Source organism: Watersipora subatra, chromosome 2, assembly GCF_963576615.1.
Source record: "Watersipora subatra chromosome 2, tzWatSuba1.1, whole genome shotgun sequence".
NCBI classification, from domain to species: domain Eukaryota; kingdom Metazoa; phylum Bryozoa; class Gymnolaemata; order Cheilostomatida; family Watersiporidae; genus Watersipora; species Watersipora subatra.
Window position 1 is genome coordinate 15,061,448 of NC_088709.1, and position 18,050 is coordinate 15,079,497.

At 35.2% G+C, this 18,050-nt stretch overlaps 3 protein-coding genes across 4 annotated transcripts in view; 1 reads left to right on the plus strand and 2 right to left on the minus strand.

Annotated features, from left to right (window-relative positions):
* Nucleotides 1–414, minus strand: part of LOC137387632 (solute carrier family 12 member 4-like) — a 42,256-nt gene extending 41,842 nt beyond the window's left edge. The window contains exon 1 of one of the 2 annotated variants that reach the window (XM_068074112.1): nt 165–414. In XM_068074112.1, coding sequence (XP_067930213.1) covers nt 165–345 — 181 coding nt within the window. In that variant the 5' untranslated portion in view covers nt 346–414. The remainder of the gene's footprint in view (nt 1–164) is intronic. The other variant, XM_068074113.1, reaches the window with a different exon arrangement.
* A 360-nt stretch (nt 415–774) lies between these two features.
* On the plus strand, nt 775–12,484 carry LOC137388838 (N-alpha-acetyltransferase 11-like). The gene is made up of 7 exons (XM_068075300.1): nt 775–905; nt 7,371–7,469; nt 7,625–7,683; nt 7,796–7,841; nt 9,087–9,247; nt 12,108–12,192; nt 12,312–12,484. Exons 1-7 carry the CDS (start codon nt 816–818, stop codon nt 12,375–12,377), a joined length of 606 nt encoding a protein of 201 aa, XP_067931401.1. The 5' UTR covers nt 775–815; the 3' UTR covers nt 12,378–12,484.
* The window catches only part of LOC137388837 (divergent protein kinase domain 1C-like), a 37,971-nt gene continuing 32,329 nt past the window's right edge, over nt 12,409–18,050 (minus strand). The window contains exon 5 of the mRNA XM_068075299.1: nt 12,409–13,633. Within this exon, the coding sequence (XP_067931400.1) occupies nt 13,436–13,633 (198 nt within the window). The 3' untranslated portion in view covers nt 12,409–13,435. The remainder of the gene's footprint in view (nt 13,634–18,050) is intronic.

The following is an 18,050-nucleotide window of genomic DNA, read 5'->3' on the forward strand; positions in this document are numbered from 1 at the left end:
ATACGATGTTAAACGCATATGAGATGGAATTTGCTTAAAACTAAAATAATAGCTTAAGACAGCTCCAAATACTTAGCCAACTTATGAAACCGATCTTTAAAGCATATTATGGTAAAATATATGAGAGCAAAACGTATTTTAAAATGTAACCTGATGGAAATTACCTCGTGTATCATCTGGAGAACTGAAAGCAAAGGTTTCTAGTGGCACTGCTCCATACGAAGCAACAGCCGACTCTCCTCCAATCCTGCTGGTATCTGGTACATCGTGGGCAAGATTGGCTAGGTCTACATCGTTGTTGCTCTTCTGGGGTTTTGAGACAAAGAAGCGAACTCCACCGCTCATTTCGTCGCAGCTTCGAAAAATAAACTTATGTAATACTCAGATCGTCTATGATGCTGTAAGATGAATCATATATCATCAACCAACCATGCTTTGAGTTTGATGTAATGAAATCTGAGCTTGATGAATGTGTTTTATTTTTTTATTTACATCCGTTAGTGAACTATCACCTTTGATGCGTCAGCTAGTAGGAGCCACAACGAAAAAAAAATTAGCTCGCTATAATTTACATAAATTGATAAACTTTAGTTTTAAATTATAAAGAACATCAGGAAATTAATATTTAATTGTGTTTTCATTTTAATCTTTGTAGTATTTTATTCTCGTGTTAACATTTTGTTTTCTAACATAGGTATATTTTGAGTCGCTATTATGTCCTGAACTGTGATTCTTGAAATCTTATTTAGTCCAATTATATCATTTAACGTCATTATTTAGGTTAAGAACCGCAACTATTTCGACGAATTGGCTGCATGAAGAAAAGAATCGAATCGATTGTTCATTCAACATATTTACTTAGGTGTCTGAAAACACTGCCCAGCATGAATATTCGTAATGCCAAGGTCAGAGTTGAAATTATAAAATATTCATTTGTGTTTAGGTACTGAATTAGTGACAACTATCATTCATAAAACTTATCGTTCAAATCCGTGATGTACCCACATTTTAAAGGTTGCTTCATATCTACGTATGCACTATAATATATTAATGTTAAAGTTTAATATTTTGCTTGTAGCTATTAACAATTTATTTATCGATATGAGTTTAAAAAATCACTATTTTTATTATTTATATAAAAGTACATCAAGTGTCATAGCATACCTGCTAGCGACATTTTCTCAGTATCCCATTTTTATAGTAGTACTGAAAAGATGGACCAACTGATACGAAAGATACTAAAAACCATTAAAAATTTCAAAACGTGTTGTCCCCTTTAACTAATAAGTAGAGAAAGAATACAAAACCTATGCTGGCATCTGTAGATGCAGTCTTATCTCAGTTATCGATCATTTCTGAGAAGTTATTCAAAAAACAATTTTTCTCATTATAAATAATGTAAATAGTTAGGGATTTTCCTAGACTAAAATATGATATTTTAAGCATTTAATGCATTTGTTAAACCATAGTTGTATAATAAAGATATCAAATAATATATAAGGTACCAATTCGTAAAGTCGCTCAGCTGTGTAATGTATTGGTGTAGCAACTTGTACCCTAATCTCTTTCTCTCTGATTTTATGTTGGATAAAAATTTCTAAAATGTTTTTTGCTAATTATTCTAATAAAAGATAATCTATATAAGATCAGGTGAAGCAAATACATCAATAATATTTCTCACCTTTACAATTTGTAGCATACAAAAATTAGCATATCGAAGGCTCACTAACTGTTGAATATTAAAAATAACAAGAGAGAGGACGTCATAAAGCAGCTATGCCAGGTTGTTGGGTTTTCTCGGGTTATATATTGAAAGTTTTTGTGTGCCAAATCTTTGTTCAACATTCTAAGCAGAAAAATTTTGTTCAAATTTGGTCTTGTTTGAGATCTGAGACATTCAAGAATGTAGGGTGATCTGTAAAAATCAAGTAGTAATACTAACAAGTATAACATATAAACATAGGTATTGCGAAGACAAATACCACAATTTAAAGCATGTTCCGAAGGGAGAATTGTCGGTTTTTAGTGCCTTCGAATTAGTAGGTGGTATCGATTGTCCAGTTGAAGGATAAGTGTATAATACAAATTTTACAAGTCTCTCAAAATTTTGTCATCATAAGCTATAACTCAGAGGTGTAAGTGTTCTCAGGCACTCCGGGCTCTTGCCTGTTCCAACACTTGGTATAGTCTCACGCCTAGTACATCTCTCAATTGTTATATGAGCTTAGTTGATCTGGTTCACTGTCTAGTAGCTGCTTTCAATAGCAGTATCCTTAGCTCTTTTTGGCCCTGTATTAATAGCAGGAGTTACAGATACATGAGGGTTCAGGCTAAAACCATATTTTATTTAGTATCGGATTACATCAATAGTAGATTAGCCTTAATTTTGCTGCTTTTGTATTTTTATTTGGAAAGAGGTATCACCTATTTGATAGCTGTTCCACAAAATGCTCTTGATACCGTTTTGTTTCTTTAGACGGTGTTTGGTTAAGCCATGCCGAGCTACCCACTTTCAAAATTTATCTGTTCCTCAGCGGACTTGTCATGGTGTTTTTGTGTCTGTAACTTTTGAAAAGCTTTCAGCTTGAGAATCTTAGGGTTTGTAATAGTATGTGTTGGAAATATCAAATGGTTGATTCAATTAAACATGGTCTGAACTAGTAATGTTGTTTTACTAGACATAAGCCTATTTCATTACTCTAGTCTACGACGATTGCTATACGTATATATACCATTTGTAATATAACAATGGTGAAATATTAGACGTTGTGGTAGCAAGGCTTTATTTTTATTTCTGAAGATCTGACAACTTCAATTATATCTCCATTCTTTTTTGTTGGCATGCTTGGTGGCTCTGTCTTCCAATAGTCGTATGGTTTTGTTGAAATGCTTGTTTTTTCAAAGTGAGAAATAGGTTTTTCATGTAATCGTCAACATGAAGTGCAAATCGTGTTTTACTTACAATGAAAAAAGCAAATAGAGATACTTACTGTAAGACCTCTATTTGAACGCCACATCTAGTAGAACGCCACTATATCAGATGGATTGAAAAATATAGTGCTGCTTTTTAATTGAACACTACCTCTATTTAGCAGCCAATTTGACATCTTTTGATTTTCAAGAACCCGTAATAGATTGTGTCCATATAATAATGACTCGGTTAAATATACAGCAATTAGTTCTTCCATTGTTGCCATGGTTTTAGCGGCGGTGTATCTGAGAAGATCGATCGTCACAGTCATCAGAACTACACTCTGATTTAAAGTCTTTAAGATCTAAATCATATCCACTGTTTTCAGATTCGTCAATAATGTAGTTTACAATCTTACCTGAAGACTAAAGCATTTTGATGAATGATGGTAATACTCTTCAGGAAGACCGTATGATGTAATAACAGCTATTTTTATGGCGTATCGATGTTCGTTTTCTAGCTTCAACGCTTTATGGTTTTTGTTCTTTAAAACTTTGAAAGCGATATCATCGAAATAATTAATAGCTGTGTACGGCTACTAAGTTTTAATCAAAGAAGTTCTTTGCTTAACTAGGTCTGATACTTCGACATACATGTATATGAAAAATGGTTTTTAACAAAAATGCTGCAGCCAGTGGCATTAATGGCACTCCGCCCGAAGTTGTGTGTAAAATATAAGCGACATTAGCATCGTTTCGCCTGTAAAAGGGTTAAACTTTTTTTTTAATTCTGATGAGCTAGTCGAAAAATACAGCGTCAGCTTCTATTTGAAGGTCACCTCTAATAAAATGCCACCTTAGGAGAACTGGGAAGGATTGAAAATACAAAGCCGTGGCATTTAAACAGAAGTTTCACATAAATGAAGTGAGAAAAATTCTTTTGACTATATCAGCACACATAGTCTTCGGAAATATTATATAGCAAAGTGGTTGTTATAAATTTTTCAAAGCACAAAAACGTCAGTTTGTACTTTAATTTGGGAAACTGAATGACGTGATCTGCCATTAATTCTCAACATGTTCATGTCGTAGTTCCCTAGAACTGTGGCATTAATGATATTCTATTCTGACTTAAATTGTTAATTAGTGTATGCCATAACATACACAAGCACATAGCTTGGCCATAAACCATGAAACTTAGCTATAGGTTGTCATTTTATAAGAGGCATTTGTTGGTTTTCGTGCAACACATTACTTTTTTATATCTTGAAAATATTTATACCTATAGATTGGTACAAATTTGCATCCATCTCTCTGTTTATGCACCATGCGTCAAAATACAGAACAACATCGTTACAGTTGCCTAAAACATAGCGTAAAGTAGAAATGGTCTGCCCAGATACCAAATAGCCAGCTTTGTAATTACACATCCTCCATTAGTCGTCCTATTTTATACTGAAGAAAAATGATAAAAGTCGTCCAAAAAAATTAAACCTAGCACTGAGTGTTCTACTTTCACGACAGAAAAATTTTATTAACACTTCAAATATTTTAGCTCAAAAAATCGAGCAATTTGGCTGTAACTACATATGTAGCGTAGTACCTATATAGCGTAGTCACTATTTCTGGTCGATATTCTACCAACGTTACGAATCTTTTCATCCAATTTTTTTTAATTTAAAAATGTTTCTAGTGTGTAAGAATTGATCAAATTAATGAAAAAATATTATTGATAATATTTAATGTTATCTGCTCCTACTAGGAGATTCAAGTTTTAATAGAAATTATTTAGATGTACGACACTGATATCCAGTGCGAGCCATAGTATTCTTTTGTAGCTGTTGAAATCTATAGGTTCCCAAATGGCAATCTTTAAAGGTTGACTTGCAACAAAATTCACATTACAGTTATTTGGTATCAAAAGATTCACCATGTCTTACTCTGTTGTGTTGTAAGTGCCAAATATGTGGAAATGTGATTACAAGCTCTTAAAAGCTCAAAAACGAAAAGCCGCCATATATTGGAATCTCTTTATTTCGATGATGTAACCACGAAATTTGGTTATCGTCTTGTCACGTATGTTCTCACGTGAATTGAAAGGCCAATACAAAGCTCAATATAAAACTTATCGTAGTACTAGTTTATGACAAACACTTCGGGTTTTACCGAAGACCCCGTATTAAATATAGATGCTCGCTACTTTACAGTTTTGTTTCGGCATTATTCAATCGTCAAGTCGTAATCTGATCATGTGACCCAATACTTGGCGAATAATTTTTGCAGCACTTTTCGATTATCACGGGTGACCAACAGGCTCGTCATGATTATCAGACAATGATATGTACTCCTTCGAGCTAAGGTTAAAAAGTTTAACGATTTTTTACGGTAAGTTATAAGATATCAGTGCTAAAAGTGACAGCATTACAATGACGATAAAACAGACGCGTAAGAACAATAGACATGGTTTTATTGAATGCGTGAAGTATATTTGTGAAAATATTTCGACGAATAAAGTTGCAAGAAAGTGTAAAGAGAAACCATCTCGCATAACTACATCCCATTTGAGCTGTTTTGGAAAGGGAATCCAAACTACGGCGATCTCGCGTGGCTGCGATTAACTGTTCGTTTTTTAGCTTTTAAGAGCTTGTAATCACATTTCCACATATTTCGCACCTACAACACAACAGAGTAAGACATGGTGAATCTTTTCATATCAAAAAACGGCAATGTGAATTTTGTTGCAAGTCAACCTTTAAAGGTTACAGTGGTTGGTTGTGAGTGTAGCGTGGGTTTTATCAAGTACACCGGCTGAAATATTGATCTAATAGAATACTATAATTGGAGTCGTCTGCTTTTTTTTGGGTGTATTGCTTATGGACAGGTTCACTGCAAGTAGACTATAAACTGCTTAATGACTGCAACAATTCATTTACAGCATATTTCGAGGCTAAGCTTTTCAAATGCTCTTGAACATTTTATAATCAGTTATGGAAATTAGTTTTTCATTTGGATCAAGTGAATTACATAGACTTTCTTGACAATTTCTTAGGAATGTTTTAATTTTGAAGGTTTACTTTTAAACATTTAAATAGTTTTCTTGTTTTTGTTTGATGGTATAAGTTGTGATCATTCTTTATTCTTAAATGATCTTTTAGAATGCTGTTCAACAGTTTTTAACAAATATAGCAATAGTATTTTACTGACGCCAAGAAAACTCAAAGAATCACCTATGTTTGCCAATTTAGCAGTGAGAAGTGATTAGCGCTGAGGCTCATTAGTCTAGGGTAAAACATGATACCTTAAGTGTAAACTATCTTAAATCACTTAACATGATTTCTATGACATGGGTTGACAATAAATGCAGACTGTACTGCCATTAGCCTTAAAGGTTTACTTGTAACAAAGTTCACGTTACAGTTAATTGGTATCAAAAGGTTCACCATGTCTTACTCTGTTGTAGGTGCAAAATATGTTGAAATGTGATTACAAGCTCTTAAAAGCTTAAAAACGAACAGCTTAATCACGAAAACGCCGTAGTTTGGAATCTCTTTATTTCGATGACGTACTCAAACATCGTGTTTATTGTTTTGACACGTGATGTTACCAAGTGAATTAAAAGGCCAATAAAAAGCTCAATATAAAACGTCTCGTAGCACTAGTTTATGGCACACACTTCGGGTTCTACCGGAAAGCCCGTATCAAATATAGATGCTCGCTATTTTACAGTGTTGTTTTCACCTGATCTCATCATCTAGTCGTAATCTGATCATGTGACCTCATACTTCTTGCCAAATGGTGCGAACAATTTCTGCAGCATCTTTCGACTATCACAGGTGACCAACAGGCTCATCATGTTTATCAGAGGATGATAGGACTATGCACTCCTATGCACTCCTTCGAGCTAAGGTTAAAAAATTTAACAAATTTTTACGGTAGGTTTTGAGATATCAGTGCTCAAAGTAACAGCATTACAATGATGATGAAACAGACGCTCAAGGACCATAAACATGGTTTTATTGAATGCGTGAAGTATATTTGTGAAAATATTTTGACGAATGAGGTTGCGTGAAAGTGTAAACAGAAGCCATCGTGTTCAACTACGTTCCATTTGAGCTGTTTTGGAGCGGGATTCCAATCTACGACGTTTTCGTGATGGCTGCGATTAACTGTTCACTTTTGAGCTTTTAAGAGCTTGTAATAACATTTCCACTTATTTGGCACCTACACCACAACAGAGATGGTGAATCATGACATCAAAGACTTGGTGAATCTTTTGATACCAAATAACTGTAATGTCAATTTTGTTGCAAGTCAACTTTACTGCTATGTAGTGAGTTACATTAATGTTGTTATTAGTCTTATGCCTTTTTAGAAGGTTTTTCATTATATTCATTATTATATTTTTAATAATAACAATATTAATGTAATGATTGTACTATATATTATTATACTTTTTGTAGCCAGAGGATTTGATGAATATGCAGCATTGCAACCTTTTGTGTTTGCCAGAGAATTATCAGTTGAAGTATTACTTTTATCATGGTCTCTCATGGCCCCAGGTGGGTTAAATACCTGTTTCAAGTCTGCTTTAAACATATTTACATGTAGGTATTTTAATATAAGCATTTATTTTCTCTTCATATGTTGAGCTCTGATGATTATTTAATCAATTGGTTTTATATTTTAGTTTATTTTATTTTTTATATTATTGTAGCTATCATATGTGGCAGAAGACGAAAATGGAAAAGTAGTCGGATATGTACTTGCAAAGATGTAAGCACCACCATTTGTTAAACTTACGCAGTTGTTTGAGGTGATTTTTGTGTTTAATTTCAAGTAAAGTGTTAGCATGCCCTCTTGTTATGCATTATGAATTTATTTGAAGGGAGGAGGACCCTGAAGATGAACCGCATGGTCATATCACATCCGTGGTAAGATAACAAAATGTTTCTGTGCTCACAGAATGTAGCAATCTTGCTGTTTCTCAGTGCTGAAAATTGTTTCGTACTGTTCTGTGTAGCCCATCACCTTTAACTTATAAAACTCACTGGCTCAAGCAAGTTTTATTTGAAACGTAAAGCCTGATTTGGCCTATTACGACTATGTGACTGGTTTACTTGGTATACGTGGGAAGTTTCTCATGACACACGGTGATGGATGTCTGTGTAGATTATAGCGGTATAGATTCATAAACTGTTTTTTTTTATTGTGCAATCTTTTGCGTAATAAGATTTGTATCATTGCAATGGTCGTCCTTTCGCATTATTCATGGGCTTTTTAATTAGTTTCACTTTATCATTTTTAAACATCACAATTTTGCAACGTTTTCAAAGCATAGATCTGCTGGTTTTATCTGTTGTTAGTGGATTTAATTTTCAGGTCTCGTAGGCTATGGTTTGAGTTTTCTATGGTTTGAGCTTTCATAATCTTATTTCTGGAGCAGAGCAATTAATGTGTGACGCATCAAATCTGCAACCTTTGTACTGTAGCAACTTGATCAGGATTTGAATTGTCAAAACCAAATTCAAATCTATTTCTCTCTGTCTGCACTGTATGTAATGACACTCTCAAATGCTGATGACTCGGATAATGCTACTGATAATGACTCATTACTTGATGAAGTCATATATAACTACACTTTTCATATTTCTATTGTGACTAAAATTGAGACATTCTGTATCAAGTGTTTTTATAGTACCTAGACAAGAAAAGATAAAAAACTCAAAATTCCAGCCGCAGTAAACATTTGTACTTCACTGTCCTACAATAATTTTTAAAGAATTTAGATTGGGTAGATAGATTGGGTCGCTGTCAGACCTCCTTTAAGCAGATCATGCCTTGACGATGTCCCACCTAGTCAGCTCTTTAGCCTCATCGAGTCACTCTGATGCAGACTAGCGTCATGCGCTTGCTTTCATAAGAATGTCTCCTTCATGTCTTGTGATAATAAATTTATTAACAAATTCGTTGTTACCGTATTTGTTTTTTGTGGAAAGCTTCCAGTTGTTTTAATTTGCAAAAGGAAGGACTACCAACCGATGTATGATTTATTGTACGTTGATCCGTGCACATTGCATGTGAATACTTCAATACGCTTGATTGTAGTTGGCATGAAATGAAATTAATGCTCAAGGAAGAACTCATTCTTGAACATTCTTACCTATTGTTTGTTTTAGGCTGTAAAAAGGTCCCACAGACGTTTAGGGTTAGCACAAAAACTCATGGACCAGGCATCCCGGGCCATGGTGGAAAGTTTTGGTGCTAAATATGTCTCACTACACGTACGGGTTAGCAACAGAGCCGCCCTGCATCTCTATAAAACTACTCTAAAATTTGAGTGAGTATTCTTATTTTACCTTCATTTACTAAAACTATAGCCTAAAATCCTATGTAGTGTCCATGCAGTCAGTTGAATTAAATAAGGTAACTAACATGAAATAGTATCTTAGTCTACTGAAACCACACTTAGTCAGTACAGTCATTAGTATCCTTCAAGTTAAACCTCAAGGCCTATTTAACAACTTAAATCTGTAAGAGAGTGAAAGGTGATACTCACTAGCGACAAAATGTGATTAGCGCTAATAAACATCGCTAATTAAAATCTTTTATCCATCGTTTTTTTTGACGTCATCACCCTGTTTGCACATGCGCTCGTCCACGAAAAAGCCGCCATCTTTGTAGAAAACGATCGTCATTCTTTGGATTAATAGTATTTTTCGGTGTTGTTTTGATACTAAAATAAAAATATGCAAACCAAAGCATTATTTACAATAATTAATTGCAGAAGCTTCGTGTTTTTAACAATAAAAGTTGTCCATAAAGATGGCAGACAACGATATAATGACGTCAAGAAAAAACGAAGGATAGGGCTCTTTGGTTATGTAGGGCCAGCTCATTGCTTTCTCAGAATAGCGTGTCAGTAAACTAAATGCATACCCACTGCTAGTGCATTGTTTTGTATAAAATAAAACATACTGATCTACGAGTGGTTGCAACCAAAACCTATAAGAAAAATAAAGGTGATACTCATTGATTTTATGTAATTTTAGTTTCAAGTAGTTTAAACAATTTTCAAATCTTTTTTGAAATTTTCATTTTTGACAATTTCAAAACATTTGAAGATCAAATTTTCAAATGTTGTTGAAGTCAGGTTAGTTCCGTTGACCGAGGAGAGAGGTATAGCCAATTGTGTTGCTAGACTTTTAAAAACCAAGTGTTCAACTTTAGAAATCTGGTATTGCTTGGTAGAGAGGGCGAGTCAGAGTTTTATTACGGAGGCATAAAAGAAAACCGGTCATATGATGCATATTTTACTGAAGTAGATCATCGTCGTTGTTATTTTATAATATACCAGTATTAGCTGGTCAGGCATTATAGATGTTGCGTTAATATCAATCCAAAAAGGAGTTGTCTGCTCCATGCAAATGAAGTACAGTGGTTGTTGCAGTGTTGGCATCATAAGGCAAAAATGTTGTATAGAGCGGTATGGAAACCCATAGTAATTATCTAATGCAAACACCCTTTGGTAAAAAGCATCCAAATTTTATAAACGGCTGTATTTACTAAAAATTAGTAACAAAATAGGGTAACGGTGCATCCCAGGTCGGTACAACGCGCATACAACGCATGCCCAACGCATGCCCAACGCACAAACATTGTGGATACAACGCCGACACAAGTGATTAATAACGCATGCGCCACAACGTGACACTGTTAACACATAAATATTATTAATAGTATTAATGTGTAATAATAATGGTAGTAATAATATTATATTATTATTCAATATTCTATTTATATTTATAGTCTGTTAACAAAACAGGTCTAAAACATTACACAAAGTATTCTATTGATTTTCTATTGACCGTTGTATATATGTTGTGATGATAGTGTATGCGCGTTGTATCAACAATGTTTGTGCGTTGCAAGTGCCTTGTATGTCCGTTGCGCATGCGTTGTATGCTCTTTGTACCGACCTAAGATGCACCTTTACCCAAAATAGTATATTAACCTTAATAACTAGAGTTAACTTATAGTTAACTCTAGTAACTCTAGCTTCGTTGTAATGGTAATCATTTTCATACTTCTTCCTCTAATGTCGTTATCAAGCTTAGGACACATATCTAACGAATTAAAGTTATATATGTAGCTATATAGTTCTATGCATAAAATGAATTAAACTTCATAGTAAATATCATATTTAACGCTAAACACACAATAAATGATCACTTTTCGCTTTTCACTAATTTTCGTTTTACTCAGGCGATATCAAGCATTAACGAAACATGAAGAATGCTGACCTGGATGGGAGATTGAGCACCATATCTCTTTTAAGTGTTGTGGGAGAGATGTCGGCGTATAGCATATCGGCATCTTCGTGATTCCAACATACTCAGCATACCAACCACCAAATTTGAATTTTGAGAAACATTTTGTTGACGTCGTATGACGAAAAAGATGATGTGACAAGGCGTCGAAAAAACATGTTCAAATATCGTAAGGCGAAAAAACTGTAAAACAGGGACATCGTAGCCCGAAGGTGTGCTGTACAATGCTGAAAGGTTTTAATTTAAAGCTTTCAGTCGGTCCTTTGTTAGCTTCTGTAGAACAGACATTGTAGATTACCAAACTCACAACCTGACAAAGGTCACTTTTCCGATTACATCAATAAACAAATAATGATTCTGTTCAATCTTTTGTCATGGCTGCATAACTGATTCCTTGTTTTGTATTTCTAATCTAACCCTGGAAACCTTTTTGTATTAAAAGCTTTCAATAACATGTTGGTGGTACTAAATGTAAAGATTTCTCAAATCTATTGGTTTCTAAAAATGCGCCAGTAATAAAATAGATCGTCTGCTTTGTGTGTCATTGACAAAAAGGTAGTATTAGATCTTGAAATCATCAAACTGAGAATGCACTTTGTTTATGAAGACAAGCAGTTGTACTGAACGCCATAAATAAACATGTTTGCTGCGATATTTTCAAATAAACCTCGCTGCTGTGATGATGATGATGGCCGCTGTTATCACAGGGAAAGGTTGTATCCAACAAAATCTTACATATGGTGTTAAGAGCATCAGCGGTCTGTTTGTCAGAATGCTATTCCTGATTGAACTTATGTGGAGGTTATTTGTGACAAGCGAAATGAGTATGCGGATGTAATAGTAATGATAAATCATGAGCCCTTTTTTTAGAATTTCCGAAGTTGAACCAAAGTACTACGCAGATGGTGAAAACGCGTATGAAATGAAGAGAGATCTATCAGATTTCTATACAAAGGTAAATATGAGAGTTTATTGTATAGCGTTCAGGCCTTGCAGGCATTATGGAATACCATTTTATATATAACACCAATGATTTTATATATGACCGTCACATTACTGCTTTCATCTTTATAGTACGGCCCTGGAAGCAGCTCGAAGAAGAAAGAAGATAGTAAACCTGTATCACCAGTCAAGGCATGATGTAGGCCTCTCTAGCAAATACTCTTTCAAATAGTCTGTTAGTATGATTATGTTTATTGTGTGTTTCGTGCTTTTATGCAGTCAACAATGAGACAAGTCAAAAGTGATATATCTGGGAAGGACTTTTAGAAAATTTAACATAAGCTCAAACAAAATACGTAAAAAATGAACAAATTTGTGCCGCCATAATATGATGTTACATTAAAAGCGACACGTAGTACACAACAATACCCACCACTGACTGAATCAACAAAAATAACTAATATTCTGTATATGCATATGATGAAACTTGCTAAAATAACACTAACTTGTCAGCCAGATCACTGGTTAGAAAATATAGTGAAAGTGTATCCAGCAATTCTTCTCATTGAGCAAATTGAAGATATGGTCTAAAAGAAATATAGTTCCGACAAGAAGACTCAAGGTAAAATTCTTAATTGATTAAAGATTATTCCCTAGCCACAGTTGTCGGATAGGCCTGTTGTACTTAAGAGTAATAAAATTTCAACAGGGATGACTAAGAAAGAATTTTGGTAACTTTTCAATTTGGATTCTCAAGAAATTTTATCACTGCTGAGTTAAATATTTTTTGAGAGATATTTTCTTAAGGTTATAGCTTCACCAATAAAATTTTTGAAAGCAGTTGTCATTCGCATGCCTCGATCAAGGGCAGGCAAATTCAAAACACATTTTCGTTGAAGTCCATTCCTTGACGACGAGTTGCTAGGCGGAGCATAAACAACTGCAGCTAGTATACTTCAGAAACAGAGCAGATCTATAACAAATAGTATCTCCAAAAACTACGTGAGTTTACCTATTAACTATGCGTTTCTTCTTTTCGATATGGTAATTGGATAAGAAAACGTACCAGCAAGCAGCACCAAAATCATTCGAGATAGACTTATCAGGATTGATTGCCAATAAATAGCAAATAATTCTTTATGGCACCAAGGCTTGTTGATAGAGGATATGTTCAGGGAGTACTCAGAAAAATTTGGCGCAAAAAATGTCGGCAACTGCCAACTTAATGTGCCATTCCGATGAAATTGGCGGTGTGCTCAGCCAAGAATCTGGTCATGCAGCAGCACTTTTCGAATTTCATTGAGAGCGTACTTGCTTTCCCTGGGTGACATTTTCCACGAGCTGCAGAGTGAGAGGAGACGATCAAGTGTATTCATGTGCTTTGCTGGAACATCTTCTAGCACTCCGTGTAGAGCATTCGATACGTGATGGCGAAATATCTTACTGCATATTGCCTGAAAGTAACAGGAATAAGTTTTGCTGGTAAATGATGCCAAAAAGAAGCAGTAAACGCAACAACTTGGAAGTAATTCTATGAAAATATAGTAGCTTTGTTACAACTAAACTGTAAAATTTTCCGCTGATTTGATTTTTAAACAATTAACATGCTACGCAACTTTTAAATGGTTTCCATATACCATAAAGGGAATAAACTACACCTTTAACACGGTTCACACTATATCGCCGTTTGTCAGCGTTTCCCTTTCGGCATTCATCGTCGATTATGTGAACCGTGAATTGATGGCATCGACGATGCATCGCGAACACATCGGAAAAGTTTGCAGCTGTCAAACTTTCCAGATACTTCGTCGAGCATCGACTACCGCCTTTCAAATGTGACCAATTTCAGCGATGATAATTCGCAGTCGCGAATAGAATGATTTATTCAAATCCGTTTATCGATTTATCAAATCCGTTTTTGATTTCAGCAAGCGAAAACAATGGTTTCTTCGCGAAAATTTAAAAATATAAATGAAAACACTACGTCACAGAGTATTTCCTGATGCAAATGGATTTGTGATAGTGTGAACATGGTTATTATCGACGATCACCGAAGTATTGTGGATCAACGCCGAGATACGGTGATACAGTGTGAACCAGCCTCTAGTATTGATGTTACTAAATGGAGTGAAGCCATATGTGATCAGGTTAAAGCGATATTTATATTAAAATGCATTTATCTTTTAATAGATTGGGGTCAGCCTAAACACAATGTTGCTCATCTAGCAAAAGTCTAACAATAAATTCTTTCATTCTAGTATATTTTCTGGTTTTTAGAATATTCTACAAATCTTAAAGCTAGAAATCAAAAATGGTTTTCTACTAATGAAGACCTATTATACATCACGCAGCACGCAGTACAAGAATTGTGAGATTTGATGATTTGGATTGACGCCGTCTAGCATCGAGCACACAATAAGCAGAAACATATGGCGCCTTACAGTGCCTCGTGTTGCGTGTTCGCAACTCGAGTTGTACAACTCGGCCTGGGTTTTTGATGAGCTCGAGTTGTGTTATACGCAAAACTAACACGGGTGTGTAAAAAAGCAAAGTGAGTAATTGGGGTGTCTCATTTACAGAACATTTACAGAAATTTAATAATTTATATATAGACACATTTAAATTATATATATTGGCGATATTTGTGCATATTTATTTCTATAAATATAATGAGACAAAAACAATTGTAGAATGTAAAAAGCAAACTAAAAAACAATCTATGTGGGAGCCGGGCAACTTCTTTTTCAAATGAAAAAAAAGTTATCTCTCTAGAACCTGACAAGAAACTGAATGAACACCGAAAATGAACATAGAGATTATTTCAACGGCGTTAAATGATGCACCAAAAAAAATTCCATATAGAAAATATAGGTAGCTAGAGAAATGAAATGATGAGCTGTTTAGTATGGCGCCTTACAGTGCTTCTCGTTCCATGTTCTCAAGCCGAGTTGTTGAACTCGAGTTGCTGTTGAAAGAACTCGGCCTGGGTTTTTGACGAACTTGAGTTGTGTAACTCCAGTTGTACAACTCGAGTTGGTAAATATAACTCGAGTTGCACAACTCGAGTTGCAAACTCGGCACACTATAATTCGCCATTAGCTCTAGTTTTGCAGTACATACATAGTTTAATTCCTATTAGCTAACGGGTGACTATTGATGTATCATTGTTAATATAACCAGATCTACGGTTATGCTACCGTAATACCAATATATTGCACCTTAATTTTACAAAGTCGCGTTGCGTGTTCACAACTCGAGTTGTGAACACGCAATGCGAGGCACTATAAGGCGCCATAGAAACACAAATAATGCATGTTAATGACAAGACGCCTGCATCTCTAATCCACAAATTGGAAATTGCTATTGCAACTTTCAATTTGTGAATTAGAAAGTTACTATTGTAATTTATATAAGTTACTATTGGAAGGTTATTTGCACTTCAGCAGATATTTGAAAATTACAATAGTACGATAGTAATTTTGAAACATCCGTTAAAGTGCTAAAACTTTCTGTTATGGCATGCTAGAAGGTTATAGGTGATAGCAGAGAAAACCTGCCAGTTTGATAAATGTATGCATAGCACATTTCTTTGACATTTCAGAGTAATTTGATCAGACAAAACCTGTATGATCAACCAAAACTTAGCACATTTGACTAGAAATACCGTAAATCCTGGTTCCCATATACGCTGCAAGCACCGGCGACAGCACGGTGGGGCTATCAGCGGTGAAACGTGATTCTACACGCTGGGTACCGCCAGTAATTGCCAGTGGTCAACGCAAGAGTTCAGCGCCGTTCAACTTTTGCGAAGAGCCGCAGGCAAAACTATCTCGAAATGCAGGTGATGGTCAGCATTTTCAAAACAGCATGGCGAGCGAACAATTTTTATGCGATTATCAGCGATGCAGATTCGTGTGAACAAAAGCCGTCGAGTCTAGCGCTGCAAGTGTTTTGTTGCGTCAGATTACCGCCGGGGTCTCGCATTCGATACGGGAACCAGGCTTTACCTGCTCAAGACTCTCTGTTTACCAATTAACAACTATTGCAGTTAGTATGTGAAATATTTAATTGTGAACCAGCTAATTAGCTTGCTGAAAGGGGGCTACATCTTGTGAAAAAGATAATTGGTACATGAGTTAGTGTTTTAGGTTGAAATATCAACATCTGGTACATGAGTTAGTGTTTTAGGTTGAAATATCAACATCTGTATACCATTTATTTGTGACTAAACATGAAATAAGGGGAAATAAAATGATGATAAATAACAAGCTAACCCAACCATTCCATGTGAATTATGTTTGATATGGATGAACTCAACTTATGCATGATAGCGCTGGTTGAGCAGCAGGGAACAATAGCAGATAAGCCACTATCAATACCCTATCATATCTGACATACTCTGGTATCGATGAATTAAACACACATGTGTACTGTACATCACCAGATAAGTCAGACAGAAATAGTATGAGTGACATGTATAAGATAAAAAGGGAAGTTAGCAAGTGAGAGTTAAAGGTTGTCTTGCAACAAAATTCGCATTACAGTTATTTGGTATCAAAAGATTCACCATGTCTCACTCTGTTGTGTTATAGGTGCCAAATATGTGGGAATGTGATTACAAGCTCTTAAAAGCTAAAAAACGAACAGTTAATCGCAGCCACACGAGACCGCCGTAGTTTGGATTCGCTTTCCAAAACGGCTCAAATGGGACGTAGTTGTACAAGCTGGCTTCTGTTTACACCTTCACGCAACCTTATTCGGCGAAATATTTTCACAAATATACTTCACGCATTCAATAAAACCACGTCTATTGTTCTTACGCGTCTGTTCTATCGTCATTGTAATGCTGTCACTTTTAGCAGTGATATCTTATAACTTACCGTAAAAATTCATTTAATTTTTTAACCTTACCTCGAAGGAGTACATATCCTTGTCTGATAATCATGACAAGCCTGTTGGTCACCTGTGATAATCGAAAAGTGCTGCAAAGATTATTTGAGAAGTATTGGGTCACATGATCAGATTACGACTTGGCGATTAGATCAAGCCGAAACAAAACTGTAAAGTAGCGAGCATCTATATTTGATACGGGTTCTTCGGCAAAACCCGAAGTGTTTGTCTAGTGCTACGATAAGTTTTATATTGAGCTTTTTATTGGCCTTTCAATTCTTGTGAGAACATCACGTGACAAGACAATAACCAAACTGTAATGACTACGTCAATGAAATAAACAGATTCCAATCTATGGCGGCTTTTCGTTTTTGAGCTTTTAAGAGCTTGTAATCGCATTTCCACATATTTGGCACCTACAACACAACAGAGTAAAACATGGCGACTCTTTTGATACCAAATAACTGCAATGTGAATTCTGTTGCAAGTCAACCTTTAAGTTTTTCATGAGAAACGCAGGTACCGCTAACAATATAATCTGGCTTTTTTGTATCTGATTTTGGCTATGGCGTGAAAGTTGAAACCATGCGAATTAGCTTTGACCCTGTTTCCTCGACTATGCGTCAAGTTATCTGAAAGTGGTAAATACGAGTTAGTGCTATCCTTTCTGAAATGAAAGGTAACAATCGACAGCGATTTTAGGACTGCGTGAAAAAATTTATGGACTCACAAAATACATCATATCAAAGTACCACAGTGCTTCTGGATTTTGATCAATCCTTCTGGGTTGATCAGAAGGGTATGAAAAATTATAGAAAACATTTATCAGGCGATTGGGTACACTATAAAAATTTATTTCATGTTACGTTTATCGATAAGTTTGGAGTTATCCTTCACAGAACCCATTCAGCTTTCTGTGACTAACACGGTAACTACGCTATTGATCACCCGCGAATGAAAGCAATGAAACATTTCATCATA

Coding starts and splice junctions, on each gene's coding strand:
- LOC137388838 (XM_068075300.1), top strand. CDS start 816: ATGAAGAAAAGAATCGAATCGATTGTTCATTCAACATATTTACTTAGG. Junction 7,470..7,624: donor ATGGTCTCTCATGGCCCCAG/GTGGGTTAAATA, acceptor ATATTATTGTAG/CTATCATATGTGGCAGAAGA. Junction 12,193..12,311: donor TATCAGATTTCTATACAAAG/GTAAATATGAGA, acceptor TCATCTTTATAG/TACGGCCCTGGAAGCAGCTC.